Here is a 23,314-nt window from a genome sequence, read left to right as displayed (position 1 = left end):
AAAACAGAATAGCAAGAGCTGATATCACAGTTTTGCAAGTGCATTAAAAATCTACTTAAATAAGTGACGATTGTATAAACACTTGCCTAGTTTAGGTCATCTTTTGGCGACCACTGGGGGGGTTTGGCGGACCACTTGTGGTCCGCGGACCACACTTTGAGAATTACTGGTGTAGATGATGATTTTTATTTCTGGGTGTACTGTCAACTTTAAAGGGACACTTCACCCATTTGCATTAAGCTTTGTATAGTTAACGACGTTATTTTTGAATGGTAGTGCATCATTTCCTGCAATTCGTGCAAGATTTCAGTGTTGCACTTCCTTCTTTCAATGATGTAAAAATATCATTTTGCATCATTGAAAGAAGGAAATCCTATATCTTTGTTGAGGGGGTGAGTCTACAAATACTCCTTTTCTCGGTCAAATAGGCACCAAATTTGAAATGTATGTTACATTTCACTTACAAATATGACGCACTTTCAGTAAAGATTAATGTTTCTACGGGTGAAATGCTCCTTTAAGTGTGCTATTATAAAAAATTAAATTACTCACATAAGATTAAAATATATTGTGCTTCTGGATGTACTGTATTATGCATTCATAGAAATATTACATAAAATGTTGTTTAGTTTAGTCCTTAAGTATATTAATGTGCTGAGTATAAACAAACCCAAGGGCTTCCTCACTGTCACACTGCATATAAACACACATTACTGATTCCCACCCACTGTAGTTAATCCAAAGTCTAACGGCAGAGTAAGAATATTTGTGTGTGTGTGTGTGTGTGTGTGTGTCAAATATTCAAATTGATGTCACAAACGACTTATTATTTATTTACTTATATTTTATTTCCATGTTTATGCATTTGGCAGATGGGCAATTCCATGCAAGTTTTAACCCAAAGTTTTTTTAACCATATTGAAATTTTAAATCTCAAAATTTGGTGGTCTCTGTTTAAGATGTAAAGCATTTTTTCTATAGTAAAATTTTATCCATAACATCCTCCTAAATGCACATACAAAATAAAATAAACCAGTTTGTGCATTTTAATTTACAGAATTCCTCTTGTCTCCAAACTCCTCGGGTCTGCAAAGCAAGGTATATATTTTTGATCGGTATATACAGTGTACTTTGGATAAACGGCTCTGCCAAAAAGATAGAAGGTAAATAAATGAGAGAGAGCTTTGTGTCAGTCAGTCAGGTGATCGGTTTCTCTGACCTCCAGACAGCATTAATCACACAGAGAGACATCGGCTGCCTTCCAAATCCATATTGAGCTGCCTACACTACAGAAATCATTTTCCTGATATTACCATCTTTGTCTTGCTGTCCAGTAAAAACATCTATGCACAGAAAATAGATTGTTTTATGAAGCAAAATGATCTGAAGATATGTTTATTATTTCAAGATAATAAATCTTGAATTAAGTTTGAATACATTTCATAAGTAATGTTTTAGTGCATATTGACAGCTTACATTTTTGTATTTCTATTTGTTTCTTTTTATTCTTATTTACACATGAAATTAAAATGAAGAGCCCAGGTGCAAAAGCTGCTAAACACCACCTCCACCAAAAATGAGATAATGATATTCATAGATATGTATAAAGCCTAGATGTGTTACGGCGGAGTCTTTAACATCATCACCTGGCGGCCATCTCACCTCAGACAGATCGCTCACTCGTAGCATTGCGTCCAATGGAGCATGTACTTTTAAATGACCATAACTTGCTCAATTTTCTACTGATTCAAATGGTTTGGTTTCTTACAAACGTTATTAACGTGGCTATAATTCTGGATGCTTTAACATGATTCATAAAACTCTTAAGTATGCAGTGTCATAGGTACATCTCTGACGTTTTAACAAACCAAACCGTTTGGAATCTGTAAAATATTGGCTCCAGAACAACTCCAGAACAACTTTTTTAACTAGGAGCACAGTGGCCCCCAACAAAAAATTTTAGGGGCGCAACCAAAAAATTTAGGGGCACACACCGTAAATCAACATGCTAACCAAATATTCACATTTCTACAAATTTCCACTGTATTACTAATAAATACTTTGATGATAAATGCAGAAAGTACAATGTGCTGTTTTAAATTTAGTGTCACATCACAAAAAAAGGTCAAATTTACGGGTCGCACATGTGCGACTGGATGTAAAATTCAGTGGCACACTCTCAAATTTTGGTAGCAAAATGCCACCATTTGGTGGCAGTCTGGAGTTCTGCATGCTCCATTAAACGCAATGGTATGAGTGAGCAAGCGCCCTGTGGTAAGATGGCCGCTACTTGCGGACGTTTTACTCAATTGGCCAGCAGCGTGGGCGAGAGATTTATACATATCTATGATGATATTGACCAAATGCTCTCAGCATTTTTTATAGGTTCATTAAATACTTTTGCTTCAAATCTGCTTAATCCTGGTTTCATTCAGAAATATCGCTTAAAATGGGCAGACTCCACTAAACGGCAAGTCAATTTTTTCAGCAAAATCCTTTAAGTGCACGAAAGACGAGTTGGATGAACGATGATGCATGTATACGTCAGATTTCTATTGTTGAGCTGCAAGAGGGTTTTACCTGGTTAAAGGAGATTTACCAAATACTGACCTAAAATAATTCATTTTAATTACTGACTAATAACATTTTTATTGACATTAAAGTAAAATTGCTGATCATAAACATAAGAGCCTGATATAAAATGCTTATTTACAAGAAAACATGTCAGACAAATCCAGACAAAATAATCTTATAAGACAATATATAATGCAAAGTTCTCCAAAGGAAAAAATTAATGTTAAATAGTGAGTAAATAAAATTAATTTACAACCCAAAGGCCTCGTTTTACAGACAAGGGTTAGCTAACGCCAGGACTAGGCTTTAGTTAAATTAAGATGTTTAAGCATCTTTCATAAACATGCCTTAGAAAAAACATTACTGGTGTATATTTAGAGACAAAACAATAGCACTGGCATATTTTAAGATCTGTCAGTCCAATAACTTTCAGTTGAGACAGCTCAAGCATGTGTTTTAGTCTAGGACTAGCCTTAACCTTATCTGTGGAACCGGGGAAAATATTTTTGCATATTTTGAGGCATATTAAATGATCACAGCATTGGCTTATTAACAAGATGTTTGTTTGTGTGTGTGTGTGTGTGTGTGTGTGAGAGAGAGAGAGAGAGAGAGAGAGAGAGAGAGAGAGAGAGAGAGAGAGAGAGAGAGAGAGAGAGAGAGAGAGTATAGTAAGGCGCTGACCCCCTTTCTTTTCAGTTCTCCCTGAGGACCCATAATGAAGGTCACTGGTACATCAACACAAATTTGTATTATCTTCTATCACACACACACACACACACACACACACACACACACACACACACACACACACACACACACACACATGCAGTAATCAGAGACAATGCCAATCCAGCAAACACACTGATTAACAAACCGCTGAATTGCATTCTCTGAAATATCTACATACAGTGGTTAATGTCTTGTCCCTGTGGTGTCCCTTCCACATAACCCTGTACAAACAGCTTGTCCTGCAGTGTCTCTGAATTCAGTTCACGTTTCATCAACTCTTTATCACATTTCTCTGCTGAAGTACATAATAGGATAAAAGCACTCATTCTTTTTGAAGGACGGTGTGCTTGAATATGAAATCTTCAGTTTTAATGGCAGCCTGTTTTACAGAGCACTCTACTTGATCACAGACAGAAATCACTATTTCAATTTATCAATACCAATAAACCACTGCATTTGTTTACATGCATTCAGCAGATCCTTTCATCCAAAGTGACTTATGTCGTTTAAAGGAAAACACCACAGTTTTTCAATATTTTACAATGTTCTCACCCAGTGGCGGATGCAGAACGTGACATATGGGTGGGTATGGATTAATTCCGGGTGGGCCTGAATCTATGGGTGTCACTTTTGAATAAGAAACTATAACAAGTCTATAAAATTCGTCAGACTTCAGAACACTAATTTAAACAGCATACTGTACACACACACACGAACTGCACGACATTATTGATACTTTAAATTGTAATGCAACGTGACATTAAGCCTTTTTGGTAAAAAGCCTACAAAAAAGAACCTGCACACAGTGACAAGAAATATAAATGAACCCCAAAAAACCTTATACTTTTTTAAATAGCCTATTAAAGTTTTTAAATAAATACGGCTACTAAATGCTTAAAATGAAGCTTCTAACATCATATTCTCTTCATGCAAATCACTAAAAATATATTTTCGTTCTCACATATTTAAGTTAACTTACTAAATAAAGAAAGAAAAAGGGAATTGCTAGAATAATAGACTCTGATGTTAAACGAAATGACAAATAAATAAACATTTAATATACTTTTTGATGAGCACAAGAGCAAGCCTACTCGTGAAGAGCGGAGCCGAGGAGCGCGCATATCAGACGTGAACGAAAGGAATAATGGATTTAATTATGCTTTCACTTCATTTCCTGACAGTTTCACTTGTTAGTGAGGATATTTATGATTAACAAGATGACGCCGAATTACATACAACATAATTACCTAACTAAATCTGAGAGAATGCAAACACATTACAATATTTTTTCCTCCGCCCGACAGGCAGGGCGCAGATACATTTTTTTAGTCCGACAGGAATTCGCCATATAGCCCCGGGACGTCGGGCTAGCGATTTTGCGAGCCGTGCATAGGTTTGTTTTGTTAAAAGACTTTCTTTAAAGTGAATTTCGTTTTGTATAAATTGTATCTTAATATTAATCAATGTTTAATCAAACAATTGCCTCGATTTAATAAATAAGAAGCAAACCAAGAACGTCTGTGGTGTGGATTGAAGTGAACCCACTATATTTCCGCAGCCTACACGTCTTTCTGCTTTAATGCATTTCTTAAATTAATGTCTCAATTACACAGTAGGCTTATAGGTTGTTATGATTGGCTATTTGTTGCTTAAAAGCAATAGGCTATATTGTATAAAGTGTAGCAATAAACGTGGCGTGACTTATAGTGCTGAGTTAGAGAGCTGGTATAGGCTTTATCAAACAACATCACTGTGATCAGAGGTTTTCTTTCTATTGTTATTGAGAGGAAAGCGCGCAGCACATATTTATAACGTGTTGTTATTCAAAATACGTTTTCCACTTGCTTGCAAAAAAGTTCTCAAAGTGATCATGGCTGAAAGCTGCTCGGGAATATTTTTCTCATTAACTATAATGTAAAGCAACATTCAACTGCTTTATAATAGTTTTTAAATAGTTATCAGGCTTACTTATAATTTTACTGTTTTTAACATAACATGCAATAGATAAAATACACCACATAAAGTAGTATACATGTCTAACTATACAGAGTAGTATTTTTTACATTTCTGATTGGGCGGGCCAGCTGTCAATCTGGGCGGGCCCAGGCCCACCCATAGCTCCGCGCCTGTTCTCAACTTAGACAAATTAATACAAACCTATTTTTTCATTGCATGCACTTAATCTTTGCACAGCATGTCATGAATGTGATTTAGCCTACTCCCTTTTATTCCTTAGGATCCAAACAGGGATGAATTTAGAAGCCACCAAACACTTCCATGTTTTCCCTATTTTAAAGACTGTTACATGAGTAGTTACACGAGTAAGAATGGTGGCATAAAATAAAACGTGGCGATTTTTTAAGCGGATAAAAAAATATTTTGTGTGAGAACTATATTGTATGGCTGAAGGGGACTTTTTTGCAGCACTTCAACCTCGGGTGCAGTAATATTGACAGAAGTTTGAGCGAGAGGGGGAGGAGTCAAGAGTGATGATGTTACTGCGCACTGAGGTCAAAGTGCTGTAAACTAACAAAAATGTACGGTATGTGAAAAATAATGTGTTTTTATTTATTTACGTTTATTTGTATAGGGACAGATACAATAGACATAGACAAACTGGAGATACAGTCCTCAAATGCATGTGCCATAGTGCTTGTAGCCGAAGCTAATTTGCAGCACTTGTCCCTAGAATTCCAAAATTTTACGCCCTTCACTGAGAGGACCATCTGAGCAAAGGATGTTTTACAGAAAGCGATTTTACAATTTCCACTAAAAAAAAACAACGCTGTAGTGGCCCTGCCACACCCCTGCAATCTCTCAATCAGTGAACATAAAGGCTTAGGGGCAAGACCATTTAAACATTTTAACCATAAATCATGCAAACACATTGTATTATACCAAATACATAAAATAATGTTGTTTTTAGCAATAACATAGGTGCAGTTTAATGTTCGCTACATCAGAATTTATACTGCAAATGCGTTTCCATCTCCTATTATTCACAAAAACCACCTTAAGCGTGCCCAAAAACATTTTTGTAAATTAAGGTATTTTTATTAAAAATTGGCCTTTTCCATCACTTGATTTTGATGCGATACTTAAAAATGCACATAAAATCAAGGTGATGGAAACAAGGCTAGTAACTAAAATAACCACTTGTTACAACTAGGGCTGGGTATCGATTCAGATGTTCCTGATTGATTCGATTTCGATTCACAAGCTATCAAATCGATTTGATTTCGATTCTCGGTTCGATTTTTAATTCCGATTCTCGTCGCGTTTTTTATACTCGATTCTTGATTCAACTTAATGAATATAGATTTAATACAAATACTATATTTATAAAAAGAACAGTGAACAGAAGTTTACAAGTGGGTGATTAATAAAAAGAAATTAAAATCCACAACACTATCGTCGTCGTCTTGCTTGCGAAATCTAAAATGCTTCCATACCTCTGACTTTTTATGTGAAGGTGGCATCAACGTCGACGAAGCACCTGAAACCACCATTTTAAGCACTGAATGAATGAATGAATGACAGGCTCACCTCTCGCTCCTTGGTAACATCGCGCAAGGCAAAAAAAGTGAGTGACATCTAGTGGAGAAAATTAGTAATTAGGTTAACGTTAATCTTACGTTCAATGTTTGCGGAAATAATTATGAAAAAAAACTATTTTGAGAATCGATTTTAAATCGACCACGTAAAAAAAAAGACGATTAATCGAAAAATTATTTTTTTTGCCCAGCTCTAGTTACAACCAAGGTATGCAGAATATCATTTCTCAACATGTCAAACCTTGAAGCAGATGAGCTACGGCAGCAGAAGACCAAACCGTGTGCCTGGTCTGATGAGTCTCGATATCCGCTGCGACATTCAGATGGTAGGGTCAGAATTTGGTGTATAAGCAACATGAAAGCATGGATCCATCCTGCCTTGTATCAACAGCTCAGGCTGGTGGTGTTGGTGTAATGGTGTGGGGGATATTTTCTTGGCATGCTTTGGGCCCCTTAGTACCATTTGAGCATCGTTTAAATGCCACAGCCTATTTTATGGCCACAGTGTTCCCATTTCCTGATGGCTACTTTCAGTAGGATCATGCACCATGTCACAAAGCTCAAATTATCTCAGACTAGTTTCTTGATCTGTACTCCAATGGCCTCCACAGTCACCAGATCTCAAATCCAATAGAGCACCTTTGGGATGACGGTGAAACGGGAGATTCACATCATGGATGTGCGGCTGACAAAAATTAAGCTTTTATCGCGATAGGCACCAAAATCTATGAGTAGTGTTTCCAACACCCTGTCGAATCAATTCCACAAAGAATTAAGGCAGTCCTTAAAGCAAAAGGGGGTCCAACCTGGTACTAGCAAAGTGTCCGGTAAATGTATAACGCTGTGATCATTATTTTGGCCATCACTAAGTAAATTTCAATGCGTCTGCAGAACCCCATGTAATTGACCGCCTGACCTTTCCACTGACTTTGATCAATACACTACAACTAGAGTCATGACATTCTGCACTTTCAAGTCTGCTAACAATGCTTTAACAATGCAGATCAAGAATATCCAGCCCATTCCTTTGTTCGATTCTTTAGGTGAAATTAGACGGAGTTGCGCAAAAGGAGGGGCAGATTGTCTCGGGTCTGTTGGCACCAAAGCAAAGGTGGGACGGTGACCCTGTCGCATCACTGACCTCAGCTGTGACTTCTGAACACACATGAACACATACTGGGAGCAGAGAGCCACGAGAAGGGTATCTGTCAGGGTCTTGTTAGCGGGCTGGACAGCTTGCCCGGGCAGATGGTACATTAATGGAGCGAGGAGCTTTGGTTGATTTAAGACCCTGCTGATTGCAAGAAGGCCAGGATAGGCCCAGAGGAAGAGGAGCAGGTGGGAAGGATGTGTGTGTGTGTGTCTGTGGGATGCTGCCAGGGTATTTTCCGCAGGCTTGAATGATCATTAGTCACCAAGCCGGAGTTGCACGAAAGAGCTTAAGTATGTAAAAATAGAAGACTTTAAAAAATCATGCATACTTGACCTATAAATACTGAATGTTATGCTATGCCACGGAAAAGCCATACCTCATACTTAGCATGAATACCACGTTTATAGAGACTTTAAAGCAAGTGGAGCATTCATATTATTTGATCATACTCTTTTCCTGTAGTCTTGCCTATTATAGGGATGGTTTCCTGGACAGGGTTTAGATTAATTCAGGACTAGGCCTTAGTTATTTTAGGACTATTTTTAGTTTTTACAACAAACCTTACAATACTGGTGTGCATCTTGAGACAAAACAATGGCACTGAAATATGTTAAGATGTGTCAGTGTAAGGTGTTTTGAAATTAAAGTAGCTAAAACATGCATTTTAGTCCGGGACTAGAAAAAATGTCAAGGAAACCGCCCCATAATGATTTAGTGTTTCTATTAAATCAGGATTGATGATTCTTGTTCTACGAGTCTCCATGCTTTCAATGCAATTTTTGCAGTGTTTTGTTATTGACCAAGTGAATATGCATACAAAAATTAGCTGTTTACATTCAAATGGCCTTTTAGTGATAAAACGGTGTACGTGATCATGATGACACTGTATCACAAAAAAAATGGATCTTGAGCTATTTCCATTCATATTTTTGTGTATATTGCAAATTATCTACCTTTCATGTTCCAACTTTTTTTGTTAAAAGGAGAGAGCATTCAGACAGTTTATGGAAATTTGCCAGCTGTCATTTAAATAAAAAAGCAAATGTACAAAATATCCGAAGACAACATCAAAAAGTTGTAAATGTCCTAAAGTATGTTTTCATGGGTCCAATTGGATCCAAAAAACCTGATGTCCGGCCAGAGTTGTTTTTTGGGTCTAAGGTTTTATGTAAACCTCAGCTGGGACCAGATTCGGGTCTTATATTTGTGGCCTTGGGTCTCCGGTAAAATAAATGTGGGCCATTCTACCGAATCGGTGCCATTTGTTGTAAATCATCAAAATTATAGTTCATTTTTAATCTTTTTGTAACACTAAATCTAATAACAAATTTTTCTTTTAAATGAAATGAGTATTGATCAATCTTAGTAGTTTATTTTAAAGATGCAGTTTGTATTTATGCGCCTCTAGATGGCGCCAGATCAAATCAATAACAATGATGTTGTTTAATGACACTCTGAAGCAGCATGGAATTATGGGATTTGTAGTCTTTAACTCAACCGCTGATGGCCATCAATCAGACGCGAACGAGAAATCACGTTGATGGATAAGGTAATCAAGTCTTATAAATGTTGCGTTTGATGACATCGTTTATTTCATTATGTAAGATTATATGTGATGTTCAAAATGAAATTGTTAGTCATAGATGTTACAGTATTAGTCCAAATTCGATGGTTAACACAGCACAGAATTAAGTTTTCAACTTACAATCTACAATGATTTTTCACATAATGTATTGACAGTACAAATCTTATTTTGAAGTGTCTTAAAATGACCATTTATATTGCTGTACAATACCTCTTGATGTGCATATCGTCCGCGGGAAGACGCGCTGATTACAATTGACACAGTAATGTTGTGATCAATATAATAGCATACGTCTTTTGAAGGGTTACGAACCAAAACAACTCACCCATCGCGTAAAACACAAGCAGGATCAGAATCTCGGTCTAGTTAAATGTTGTCATGAAGCTCTCTCCATCCAGATATAATGCAACAACAAATTGATCCTCATTCTTTCTCTCGTTTTGTTCCAAACTCTTCTTGGGTCGTGTGGTGGACCCGTACGCTTACAGGAGCTGACCCAACCAGCGGCAGACGGTACAGAGATATCCATAAGTCCATAAGCAAGCGCATAGTTCCGCATTTGTCCACAACACTGGCTGCGTCCGAAAACTCAAGCCAGTGACTTGTTGCCTCGCTGCCTCATGAGGAAATGACTTCGGACTCGGTGGCATGAAGGCAGCTCAGAGAAAGGCTTTTGGACGCACTTCAAAAGCAGCTATTTTGAAATATAAACAGAGAGCGCCTTTGTGATAACTAATCACATATTTGAAAACTACAATACTAATTTCTCACTAGAAATGAAATTAAAATGTGTAAAAAGTGAAAATATACCTTTATTTACACTAAATTTGTGCTCCAGTCGCTTCCTTGGCCGGCATTTTATTTTTTCGAGCTCGACCACTGTTGTCATGTGGTTTACGTCAGTAAAGGCGGTGACAAAGGGTCACATGGATATTAACATCATTGACAGAAGACTGCACTGCCCCGTAACAATGTTTTGAATGGAAATTTTCTCACGATTTACAAGTAGTTGAAAACATTACAGATATTGATAGTAATCAGTTGGACAAAATATATAACACTGGCCTAGTGGTTTTTGGACATTTTTCTGCAAATATCTTACAAATCGCACCTTTAAACATGGTTTCTTAATGGAGGATGGAGGCATTTTTAGCTTAAGTTTTTTAAGCAGTTTTTTGCTTAGATTTAGCATGAAAATATTTTATACATAAAAATATTTTATAATTATATAATACATGGATTATTTTATTTAACATTTTTGATCTTCTCATGCACGTCAGAAGATCCAGATGATGTCACCTCCTCTTGAAAATGTGACTAGTGGATTTTCAGAGGGGGGAACGTTAAGAGTAACAGGACTGAGTCAAATGGGGACATGTCTAAAACGTGCATTTTATATAAAATATGACTTTTTTAATCGTAAAAAAGCAAAGATGGGATATGAACTTACAAAAAATGCAAAAAATAAAGATATCTTAAGAATTTATGCTTCATATTTAAAGTTAATCTAACACCAAATTTAAACTATATAATTTAAAACATTAATACAAAACTATATAAAACACTAAAAACAGCATTTTTTTATCTATCTCTATACTTTAACATGCAGGACACTTTGTTTAGTAAAAAGAAGTATTTTAGACAGAAATGGCGCAGATTCGCTGGAATGGTCATGTGATTTCACAGAATAGACCAGATTATGAGCAGAATAACATTGAATATTTAAGAAAATAACACTGTTACTCTACATTGGTTACAGAGTTTGATTGTAACAAAATTGACACTGACTAATTCGGACAACAGGAAATCATGACTTTTAGCTATATAAGACAATGTTCAATAAAATTGTGTTTGTTTTTGTGTTTATGTTTAGTGTCACCTTTCCCAGGCGTTAAACGGAGTGTCAGACAAAGCCAAGGAAGCTAAAGAGTTTCTGGTGCAACTGAAGAACCTGCTACAACAGATACAGGTACATAATAAACACCATATACTTTTTATTAAATACAATAACATCCTGTAGACACTATTGTCAAATGTTCAAATGTTTTTTTGTAAAGCTGCTTTGCAACAATGCACATCATGAAAAGTGCTATAGAAATAAGCTATATATACAGTATATATAATGAAAAACCATAAAGTGATGTCAGTCATATAAAAATTGTATGTTAAAACTATATAAAGTTTAAACGTTTTGAATGTGTTTGTTGTAGTTATGTGAAAATAACAAACATCATCACATCACCAAGTGGTAGAAAATAAAAACATAAAGCAGCCGAGCTAGCAGAACTTACATTTGCATACATTAGCTTTGATTTCCAAGCGTGCCATTAAAGATGCAAATGTGAAGCTGGTTCAAAAGGAATTGAGGTCATGATTACAATCAACATGTGTTCCCCAAGCCACGAGGTTTCAGATTTACAGGTTAACACAGATTTTTGCATGTTTTTCGCTTGAACATCAAAAGCGCTGTTAATCATATGAGTGTCTGTACAGCAGTTCTCTAGAGAAATAAAATGTATATGTTAACTGATAAAACACATCATTAATCTGCACTGAAGAAAGATCCTTGCAAATCCTGCATATAAACCATGTTTATAAGTAAAGTATAATTGAAAACGGCTGTTAAATTATATAAAAATAATGCACACTTGAGGTGGTAATGCAGACCTTGAAAGAGATTTTGTAATGACCAATGTTTGTAAATCGACACGCACGCACACACACACACACACACACACACACACACGCACACACGCACACGCACACACGCACACACGCACACGCACGCACACACACACACACACACACACACACGCACACTCAGTGTGATTGGCTGTGTCTGAATTCTCTAAAATGTTGCCTTTGGAGATATCAAGGCATATTGTCTATTCCCGCAATTCTATGCGTGGGTGTACGGAGAAAATGATTGTACGAGCCTGGTCGAGTTCCAAAAAATAAAATGGCAGCCAAAAATCGTCTGGAGCACAAATTTAGTGTAAATAAAGTTATATTGTCACTTTTTGCACCTTCTGATTGCATTTCTAGCATGAAATGAGTATTGCAGTTTCGATCATGGGATTAGTTATCACAACGGTCTGTTTATATTTCAGACAGCTATTAAGCTGCCTATGAAGGCTGTCCAAAAGCTGCCCTCATGACTGCTGAAGTCATTGCCTCATGAGGCAGCAAGGCATCAAGTCTAAGTTCAGACGCAGCCAACATCTAACTTGTTAATATCAGCTCCGATAAAAATATGTGATTGCAGAATGTGGTTCTATGTACATATATATCTATGGTCTGAGCTGGTGTAATGGAGTAGATTAATTCGCATATTTATAGATCCGCATATACATAATGAGGGTGTTATGTTACTTTTAACTCATTCCCCGCCAGACTTTTTTTGTAATTTTCACAAAAGTTTCACAGAATGCCTTTCAGGAAAACGTTCTTCTTTAAATATATAAACATACAAATATATCAAATGAAAGAACAGAACGTCTGCTACAAACAAACAAACAAAACGGAAAAGGTTTTATCCTATCTCCATTTGTTTTATTTTTATCACCTCTTAAACTTTAAAAAAATGGCTGGCAGGGAATGAGCTAACAGTCCCAATGAACTCTTTCTTTAAAACATACAGGTTATGCACCTTACAGCATACGACTGGTGGATGAAATGATTCGGTCCCATCTGTCCCACTATCAGTATGTGGGTGTATTAGAGAAGAGATGTGTGTCTGATTCAGACCTCAAAGTGAATGAATGAAGAGCTAAAACTCCTACACTATGTTATCCATTATAGCACAGACACTCTGCTGACGTTCAAAGATGCATTTTAAAGGTGAAGTGTGTAATATTGAAACAAAAGCCACACATACATCTCATTCGTTTTTCTAGTTCTGTTTGGTATTTGATGTATTTTCCACAGACCATCCAGTTAGGCTAAATCGCAGTTGATCTGTGATCCATATTGATCACGACCCACGGTTCGGCTCGCATGCGATTCGCAAATTAAAAAGACTGTTTATGCTGCATCTTTTTCCCGAAGCACTGTTTGGATTTTATCCTCCGTCTGTGTGTGCGCACGTTTAAGTGCACTCAGTAGTGCATACACGGAGAGACGCATTTCAAAAAGTAAGCGAACATAGAATCTTTTTGTTCTTGACGGGACACATACAAACAAAATGATCTCCACAGTATTATATATCTAATAAAAACATTTGTTTATGTCTTAAGTGTGTATGTATAGATTACAGTCAGAAACCAGGTCCGTGCCTATCTTAAAGAGACAGTAACCTCAATAAATCTACTTAAGTCTGTATCATTAATGTAAATCAAACAACCCAAGACAAAGAGAAAATCACTTCTGTAGTTAATAAAATATATATTATATTTAATTCATACAATAAAGACAGTGTTATTATTCATTTGATTCGATTTCTGTACCTAATGCTAATTTGGACCTTACTTAATATCCAACTTTGTTCTTTTTTTATAAATTTTGTAATATCTTTATTTGTTCATATTAACAAGAAGAAGAAGTTTCATTTATATAGCGCCTTCGAATAGCCCAATGTCGCCTTACCTAACAATACACCATAATAGATTTTGCGATTTTTTTTTTTTGCGGATCCGAAAATGATCCGCTCCGTGTCTCAAAAACCGTAATGTGAGTTTTGTGATCCGTCACACCCCTACTGAGTTTACACTGCAGATCTTTATGCCCATTTCTGATTCGTTGACTTCATCCATTTTTTTTTACTGGTATCCGATATCTGCATTTACACTAAAGACTTTTACCAGCTTTAACCACAGAGGAAGTAAAATGTTGCGATATGCAATAGACAGCCAAATTATATATAAAATGATATATACAAGATTTTACCACTTTATTTTTGTAACAAGACATGAAACTTCAGCATTACCCCATTAAGCGGAACTGTCATCGCCGTGGTGTTTACCCGAGTTGACATCTTTTGCGTCACTTTTTTAATGACGTCTTGACACGGGAATATCCGATCTGTCTGCTTACATTGCAGACGCGAATACACGCATCCGATTCACATACAAATGATTTCTGATTATATCCGATCTGTGCCACATGAGAGAAAATATTGGAATTAAGCCACTTCAAACATGCACTGTAAACTGCTAAACTGGCTTATTTTAAAGTTAAAAGCTCCTAGATTTTACAATAATGATTAACAATAGATATTTTTGTATAACAGGAGAATGGGGTTGAGTTTGAGGCCTGTCTGGTGGCTCAGTGTGATGCACTTATTGAAGCTCTTACTCGGCAGAAGGCCAAACTGCTCACCAAGGTCACCAAGGAGAAAGAGAGCAAACTAAAGGTAAGTTGACATGCACACACACGATGGCATATCTGGTTTACAGGGACTTTCCATAAGCGTTTTCCATAACTTTTTTTTTCATAATCCCTTAAAGGTAGGATAGAGAGATAGCTTAAAAAGCATCCAAAACACATGAACTTTGCTTTTAGCTAATTCAGAAGTTTTTTCTTCATAACTCGTTTTGTTATTTAAATCATTTTAAAGTAAGGGATTACTCTTATTTTTTTAGTAATTTAATCACAGTTACTTCTGATGTAATTGAACTATATACTGTGTATGAACTATAGATCAATGATAATACAATAGTAGATTTAAAGGCCAAGTTGGGTATTTTACACTTAAAGCCCTGTTTTCAGATTGTTTATGATGAAATAGAACGATTTTGACTGAAATTTGGACATATGAGGCTGGCCCGAGAATTTTTGGGTGTTTATCACCTCCCACCTCTACAATGGGTGTATAGGTGCACTGGAACAATCCTTCCTAAAATGCATTAAACTTTCATTTACAAAGACGTGAAACTCAGCGAGTGGTCAGGGGTGTTCACTGATATGCTCACACAAAAATCACTGCAAAAGATGATTTCCAACATGTTTTATTGTAGTTTTTGTCCAACTCCATTGACTTGTATTAGATGTGCTGTGAGGTATTACTCCGTGCGGGAACGTTGTTTGTATTCTTGCAATTGGCAAAGGCGGATTATCGCCACCAACTGGGCTGGAGTGTTTATTATTCAAGCTCTCAACGGAAGAATATACGCGCGTGTAAGAGCCACATAGGAATAAGTTCATCTAAAATAATAATTTAGTAAAATTAATAAGAAAATATTTCATTAAAATTCATAAGATATTTTTGCTTTAAAATGCATATTTAGTAATGTTTAAATCTGATAACATTTAATTATTTTGAGCTTCCGGTCAGATCGCACTACGTTATAACACATGCGATTGAATGTGTTCAGTTTAGTTTGAAGTTAGATATGATGGAAGCAACACAGTTTTTTGACCGTGTGTACCATGTCTACTATGTAACAGCTTTTATTTATGTTTTGGAAGTAAACATTTAAAACGAAGATCGTGGTTTGCTCGTGTTTCAAATACTGGTTAAATTTGACTGACTTCAAAAGGTGGTACAGAAGAATAAGAAGCAAATAGGTGCCATTACATTAGTCAAAAAACTTGCTAATCAGAGATCGACGCTGGATTACCTGGATAAAGGAGGACGTTGTTAGCTGTTGTTGGATAAGGAGACAGCGGATTGGACTTTTTCGCCGCAAACAAGTGTCAACGAGTTGATGCCAGCTTACCTGCGTCGGATTGACACCCATTCGCCAGCCATTCACCGCTGTTTGTTCGTCTTTCCTCCGCTTCGTTAGCTAACGGCTAGTTGCTTATCAGTCAACGGAGAAGTAACGCTGCACGCTGAAAAGGGGACTTTTTCTTAAAAATACGTGAGACGCACGAAAGTAATGAGTGAGTTTGGAAGAGAAAAAAGGTATGATGACTTTTCCCTGTAAAACGTATGCTCATAACAAGCTCTGATTCAGTCAATGTGGAGTTTTGGCGATCTTTAAGAAGTTGTTTTGCACTCGTTTATTTGAAGAAAGTGTTTGAAACGTTTGCATACGACTAAAGCATTTACTCTGCTATTTGTAAGATGGCTGAAGGAAATGAACAAAGATGTTTTGAGGATACAATGGAAAAGGGAAGGTCACATAAGATGACAGAGAAGGCTTTAGAAGAGAGATTGCAGAGGTTCATTGCATTGAGAAGAAGAACATTAGGAATTCTGACAAGCAAAAGAAAGGATTTGGAATCATTGATGAGTGATGCTCAAAATTTACAAAGGGTTAAATACATGATGGAAAATGATTTTGCAACATCACTAAATGAGTTTAAACGGCTCAACAACGAAGTTGCTAATCTTTTGACTGAAAATGAAAAAATGGATGATCAAGAGATTTGGTTTGAACCTAAAATGGCAGCAATAAGAGGATTTATGAAAACGACAAAAAATTGGATTGCAGCTGAGCATGAACTCAGCCAGCCAGTGGAAAAGGTGCTGCAAAAAGAACCAAATGTGGTTGATTATCTGCAAGAAACTGTTAAACCAAATGACAGTGTTTCACAGGTTGGGGTCAGTGATGTCACACATGCCAGCCTGCGTAGATCACAAATAAGTCGCACCTCAGCTGTGTCACGAGTATCGTCAGCAAGAGCTAGACAGGAAGCAAAACATGCAGCCCTGCTCGAACGTGCCGCAGCACTAAAGAAAATGCAACAGCTCGAATTTGAGGCAGCTAAAATCAAAGCTGAAAAGGAAGAGTTAGTGCTGGAAACTGCGTTAGCTGAAAGTAAAGCAAAATTAAGGGTGCTTAAGGAATATGAAAGATCTGAAGATGGTTTAAGTAGTTACGCGACAGTGCAAAAGCCACAAGATGGACATGTGATGGAAAGAGCTAGCATTTTGCTTCCACAGCAAGCTAATACGGGCATTCATGTTCAATCACATACACAGCACTCTCGAATACAACAACAATCTCAAACAGTCTTCAATTATGTGTCTAATGCTCAATCTAACAAAGGTGATGACATAATAGCGGTTATGCAAAAACAGAATGTAATCACTGAGCTACTAGTAAGACAACAGCAGCTATCTCATCTTCCAACCAAGGACATTCCTGTGTTCAAGGGTGATGCTCTGCAATACAAATCTTTCATGAGGGCGTTTGAACACGCAATAGAGCAAAAAACCAGCAATGATCAAGACAAACTGTACTTTTTGGAACAATTTACGGCCGGTGAACCTCAAGAGCTTGTTCGCAGCTGTGCTCATATGACGCCAAACAAAGGCTACTGCGAGGCGAAGCGACTACTTCATAAGCACTATGGGGATGAATTACGGATTGCCAGCGCGTACATTGACAAAGCACTCAAATGGCCTCAAGTAAAATCTGATGATGGGAAAGCATTGAGCGCTTATGCAATGTTTTTGATTGGATGTCGCAATACTATGGAAGACATTGAATTCCTAGAGGAGATGGATAACCCAACCAACTTAAGGACAGTGGTGTCTAAGCTACCATATAAATTGAAAGAACGTTGGCGTGCTGAAGCTTATGACATAAAAGAGCGAAGAGGTGGGAGAGCAAGGTTTGCTGATTTGGTAAATTACATAGACCGCCAAGCTAGAATAGCGATGGATCCCCTCTTTGGTAATATCTCAGACAGCCGTCCAATCTCAAGTGGAAAGATTGAACAAAAAGAAAAATATCATGGAAGGAAAGAGGTCCGTGGAAGCAGTTTCGCAACAAATGTTTTCAATGAAGGCAAAGGGCCTCAAACGCATGTTAAGCCAGCAAATATCAGTAAACCTGTGAGTGCCTTTGAGAAGCCGTGTTTATACTGCCAGCAATCACATACCCTTGCCTCATGCAGCAAAATCAAACAACAACCACATAAGGAGCGCGTGGATTTCTTAAAAATGAAGGGCTTGTGTTTTGGATGCTTAGTTCCAGGTCATCTTAGCAAATTCTGCAAAAGAAGAATTGAGTGTAAAGAGTGTGCTTTAAAGCATCCAGACATTCTGCACATAATAAAGGAAAAGGAAGAAGGTTCTGTCTTACCTGAAAAGAAAGATGCTCAACATGGAAGTGAAGTATCTTGTGCACAAGTTTCTATCCTGCAAGAATCCTGTAGCCTCACGGGGGCCGGAGAAGCGGAATGTGTGCTGTCAATAGTACCGGTAAAGATCAAATCGAAAAGGAGTGACAAGTGTGTTGAAACATACGCCTTTCTGGACCCGGGAAGCACAGCAACGTTCTGCACAGAAGACCTGCAAAGGAAACTAAACGTGAAAGGGAAACCAACACGAATACTGCTTAGCACTATGGGTGAAGACAAACCTGGAGGACAGAAGCTCATGAATAGTTTCGTCATATCAGACTTGGAAGTGTGCGGGCTGGAGGACACCAAGTTCATTGAGCTACCAAAGGTGTTTACTCATAGCAACATACCTGTTCATATCGAAAACATACCTAAAAGGTCAGATATCCAGAAGTGGCCTTATTTAAATGAAGTACGCTTGCCAGAGATAAAAGCGGATGTAGGCCTACTTATTGGAGCTAACTGTTCAAGAGCAATGGAACCATGGCATGTTATTAATGCAAAGGATGGAGGCCCTTATGCTGTGAAGACTGCCATAGGCTGGGTTGTGAACGGACCTGTAAGAAAGGAACTAAATGATTCAATGAATGAAACACCTACCTTTTCTGTAAACAGAATTTCTGTGATGGAGATTGAGAAGCTACTGGTCCAACAGTATAACACTGACTTTCCAGAGCGTTACTATGATGATCGAATGGAGATGTCTTGTGAGGACAAACAATTTATGCAGTCTGTACAGAAAACCACAATTTTTGAGAACGGACATTACAGCATTGGACTGCCATTAAGGAATGAGAAACTCCAAATGCCTAATAACCGTTGTGTGGCAGAACAGCGCATAGCTTGTTTGCTTAGAAAATTCAAGAAGAATCCTGAATTTTTTGAAGAATACAAAAACTTCATGGAGACCATCATTGACAAAGGCTACGCTGTCCAAGTTCCAGTCCAACAGCTGAAACGTGATGACAACAGGCTGTTTTACATACCACATCACGGGGTGTATCACCCAAAGAAAAATAAGTTGAGGGTGGTCTTCGACTGCACAGCTTCGTTTCAAGATAGGTCTCTGAATAGTGAACTGCTCCAAGGACCTGACCTGACCAACACGTTAATTGGTGTGCTTTTAAGATTTCGTGAGGAACCAGTAGCTATAATGGCGGACATCGAGTCGATGTTTTACCAGGTCAAGGTGCCGGAACGTGACGCAGACTTACTCCGTTTTCTTTGGTGGCCCAATGGCAAGTTGAACGAGCCTATGGAGGAATTTCGAATGACTGTGCACCTCTTTGGAGCCACTTCTTCACCAAGTGTTGCCTCATATGCACTAAAAAGAACTGCTGAAGATCACAAGGCTGATGTATCTCCAGAAGCTGTTCAGACAGTTCTGCGCAACTTCTACGTAGATGACTGTTTGAAAAGTGTAGCTAAAGAAGAAGATGCGGTGACCCTGGCTAGAGATCTTCGTACCCTGTGTGCCAGTGGAGGCTTCACTTTAACAAAGTGGGTGAGCAATAGCAGGAAGGTGTTAATGACAATCCCTGAAGTGCATAGAGCCAGTGAAGTGAAGGACTTGGATCTAAGACATGACGCTTTGACAGTCGAGAGGACCCTCGGTGTACAGTGGGACACTGAAACCGATACTTTCACCTACAGTATGAAGCTGCAAGACAAGCCAATGACCAGAAGAGGAATTTTATCAGTCGTGAATTCCATCTATGACCCCCTTGGCTTTCTGGCTCCAGTCATCTTGCCCGCTAAACTCCTGTTGAAAGATCTTTGTAAAGAACAATACGGATGGGATGAGAACATTGGTGGAAAACACGCTGAAGTTTGGAAAAGATGGACCGAAGATGTCAGTCATCTCTCTACCTTCCATGTGAGCAGGTGTTTGAAGCCTACAGATTTTGGTTGCACTGCAGTAGCACAGTTACATCATTTTTCAGACGCATCTGAGTCTGCATACGGCACTGTGTCCTATCTGCTGTTAGAGAATAGCCAAGGTGAGAAACGATGTGCATTCCTCATGGGGAAGACTAGAGTGGCTCCACTCAAATTGGTCACCATTCCCAGACTGGAGTTAACCGCAGCAGTTGTCGCTGTTAAAATAGACAAGATGTTACATCAAGAGCTTCAAGTTCCATTGCAACAATCAATTTTTTGGACAGACAGTACTACTGTGCTCAGATATATTGACAGTGACTCTGCTCGTTTCAAAACTTTCGTTGCAAACAGAATCTCGTTGATCCGAGAAGCAACCAAGCCATCACAGTGGAAGTATGTCAGAACAACAGAAAATCCTGCAGATCAAGCCAGTAGAGGCCTGAAAGCTAAAAGTTTGATGCAAGGAGGAACATGGATCAATGGGCCGGCCTTCTTGCTGGACAAGGAACGTGACTGGCCTGAACAACCTGTGCAAAGGAAGGAAAGCCTTCAAAATGATCCAGAAGTTAAGAAAGGAGCTACAGTCAACATGATTAATGTCAAGGAAAACACAGATCCAATCGACAAACTGATCAGCTATTACTCAGACTGGCATAAACTAAAAAGAGCAGTTGCCTGGATTTTAAAGGTGAAGGAAAATCTGTGGAAACTGAAAGAGGAAAGAAAGGAAATATCAAGAAAGATCAGGGAAACAGAAAAGGACCCTGAAAAGGAAAGATCAAAATTGGAACAACAAATGAAGAAATTCAAAGCAACAACAAATAAATCACTTACTTTGGATGATCTGGTTGTCGCAGAATCTGAAATCATCAAATTCAGTCAAAGACAGCAGTTTGGAGAAGAAATCAAAGTGCTGGAGAAAGGTAAACAGCTCAGTCATAGCAGTCAACTGTTCAAATTGGATCCGATTCTTCAAGATGACACGTTAAGGGTTGGTGGAAGACTCAACAAGTCTGCCATGCCAGAAAACGCTAAACGTCCAGCAATTATTTCAAAGCACAGCAAAGTTGCAACATTGATTTTGAGAGACATACACCAAAGAACAGGACACTGTGGGCGCAGCTATGTCTTAGCACAACTGAGATGCAGGTACTGGATCCCACAAGCCAATTCTGCAATTCGAAAGATAATCAACAAATGTACAGTGTGCCGCAGGATTAATGGAAAGGTTGGTGAGCAAAAGATGGCAAACCTGCCTGAAGATAGGCTCTTGCCAGATAAGCCTCCTTTCACAAATACCGGTGTTGATTTCTTTGGGCCGTTTGATGTCAAGCGGGGCCGAAATACAGTCAAAAGGTACGGTGTGATGTTCACTTGTCTCACTCTCAGAGCGGTGCACATTGAAGTTGCAGATAGCCTCGACACAGACTCCTGTATTAATGCAATTCGTCGCTTTATATGCAGGAGAGGTCAAGTTACCATCATGCGTTCTGACAACGGCACAAATTTTGTGGCCGCTGAAAGAGAGTTGAGAGAAGCCATTCAACAGCTGGATAATGACAAGATTGAAAAGGCCTTACAACCAAAGGGAATAAAGTGGATATTCAATAGCCCAGCTGCTTCGCACCAAGGCGGGATTTGGGAAAGACAAATTCGGACTGTGCGAAAAATCTTAAATTCCCTTTTGAAAGAGCAAGCAGTGAACGATGATTGTCTTCTGACAATAATGTGTGAGGTTGAAAGCATCATCAACGGTAGGCCACTTACAACAATGTCAGATGATGTGAATGACGTAGAACCTCTAACACCCAATCATTTACTGCTGTTGAAATCTCAACCCAAAATGCCTCCAGGGATTTTCAGCAAAGATGACATGTACACAAGAAAGAGATGGAAGCAAGTTCAATATCTTGTGGATTTATTTTGGACTAGATGGACCCGTGAATACCTTCCACTTCTTCAAGAGCGCCAGAAATGGCTAAAGCCAAGAAGAAACTTCGTGACAGGAGATGTTGTGTTACTAGTGGATAGCTCTTCCCCACGAAACTCCTGGCTCATGGGAAGGGTAGTTGAAACGTTGCCGGACTCCAATGGAATAGTACGAAGAGTGAGGATAAAGACCAAGACCAACACTCTGGAAAGGCCTATAAACAAACTGTGCTTGTTGGAAGAGGCGACGTCAGAAGAGTGAAGAAAGAAGAAACCAGTTGATAATTTATGGGAAAAAAGTTTGGCTCTTTGTGTTTAAGTTTATAATTGTTTAGTCCTCTTGCCTAACCAATTAGGGGCCGGGTAATGTAAGAGCCACATAGGAATAAGTTCATCTAAAATAATAATTTAGTAAAATTAATAAGAAAATATTTCATTAAAATTCATAAGATATTTTTGCTTTAAAATGCATATTTAGTAATGTTTAAATCTGATAACATTTAATTATTTTGAGCTTCCGGTCAGATCGCACTACGTTATAACACATGCGATTGAATGTGTTCAGTTTAGTTTGAAGTTAGATATGATGGAAGCAACACAGTTTTTTGACCGTGTGTACCATGTCTACTATGTAACAGCTTTTATTTATGTTTTGGAAGTAAACATTTAAAACGAAGATCGTGGTTTGCTCGTGTTTCAAATACTGGTTAAATTTGACTGACTTCAAAAGGTGGTACAGAAGAATAAGAAGCAAATAGGTGCCATTACAGCGCGTTTGTGAGGCGTTTGGAAAAATAGGTCCACAAGTTTACAACGAATGCTAAAACACCTGTTGGAAAGCATCTTTTGCAGCAATTTTTGTGTGAGCATATCAGTGAACACCCCTGACCACTC

The 23,314-nt window shown here is 38.1% G+C and overlaps 1 protein-coding gene across 2 annotated transcripts in view; it reads left to right on the top strand.

Annotated features, from left to right (window-relative positions):
• Positions 1 to 23,314, top strand: part of trim67 (tripartite motif containing 67) — a 60,586-nt gene that overhangs the window by 8,508 nt on the left and 28,764 nt on the right. For both annotated transcript variants that reach the window (XM_073855651.1, XM_073855650.1), the window contains exons 2-3: positions 11,469 to 11,564; positions 14,823 to 14,945. In XM_073855651.1, the coding sequence (XP_073711752.1) occupies positions 11,469 to 11,564; positions 14,823 to 14,945 (219 nt within the window). The remainder of the gene's footprint in view (positions 1 to 11,468; positions 11,565 to 14,822; positions 14,946 to 23,314) is intronic.

This window comes from Misgurnus anguillicaudatus, chromosome 18, assembly GCF_027580225.2.
Source record: "Misgurnus anguillicaudatus chromosome 18, ASM2758022v2, whole genome shotgun sequence".
NCBI lineage: Eukaryota > Metazoa > Chordata > Actinopteri > Cypriniformes > Cobitidae > Misgurnus > Misgurnus anguillicaudatus.
The sequence above is the reverse complement of the archived record's forward strand: the minus strand, read 5'-3'. Positions and strand labels throughout refer to the sequence as shown.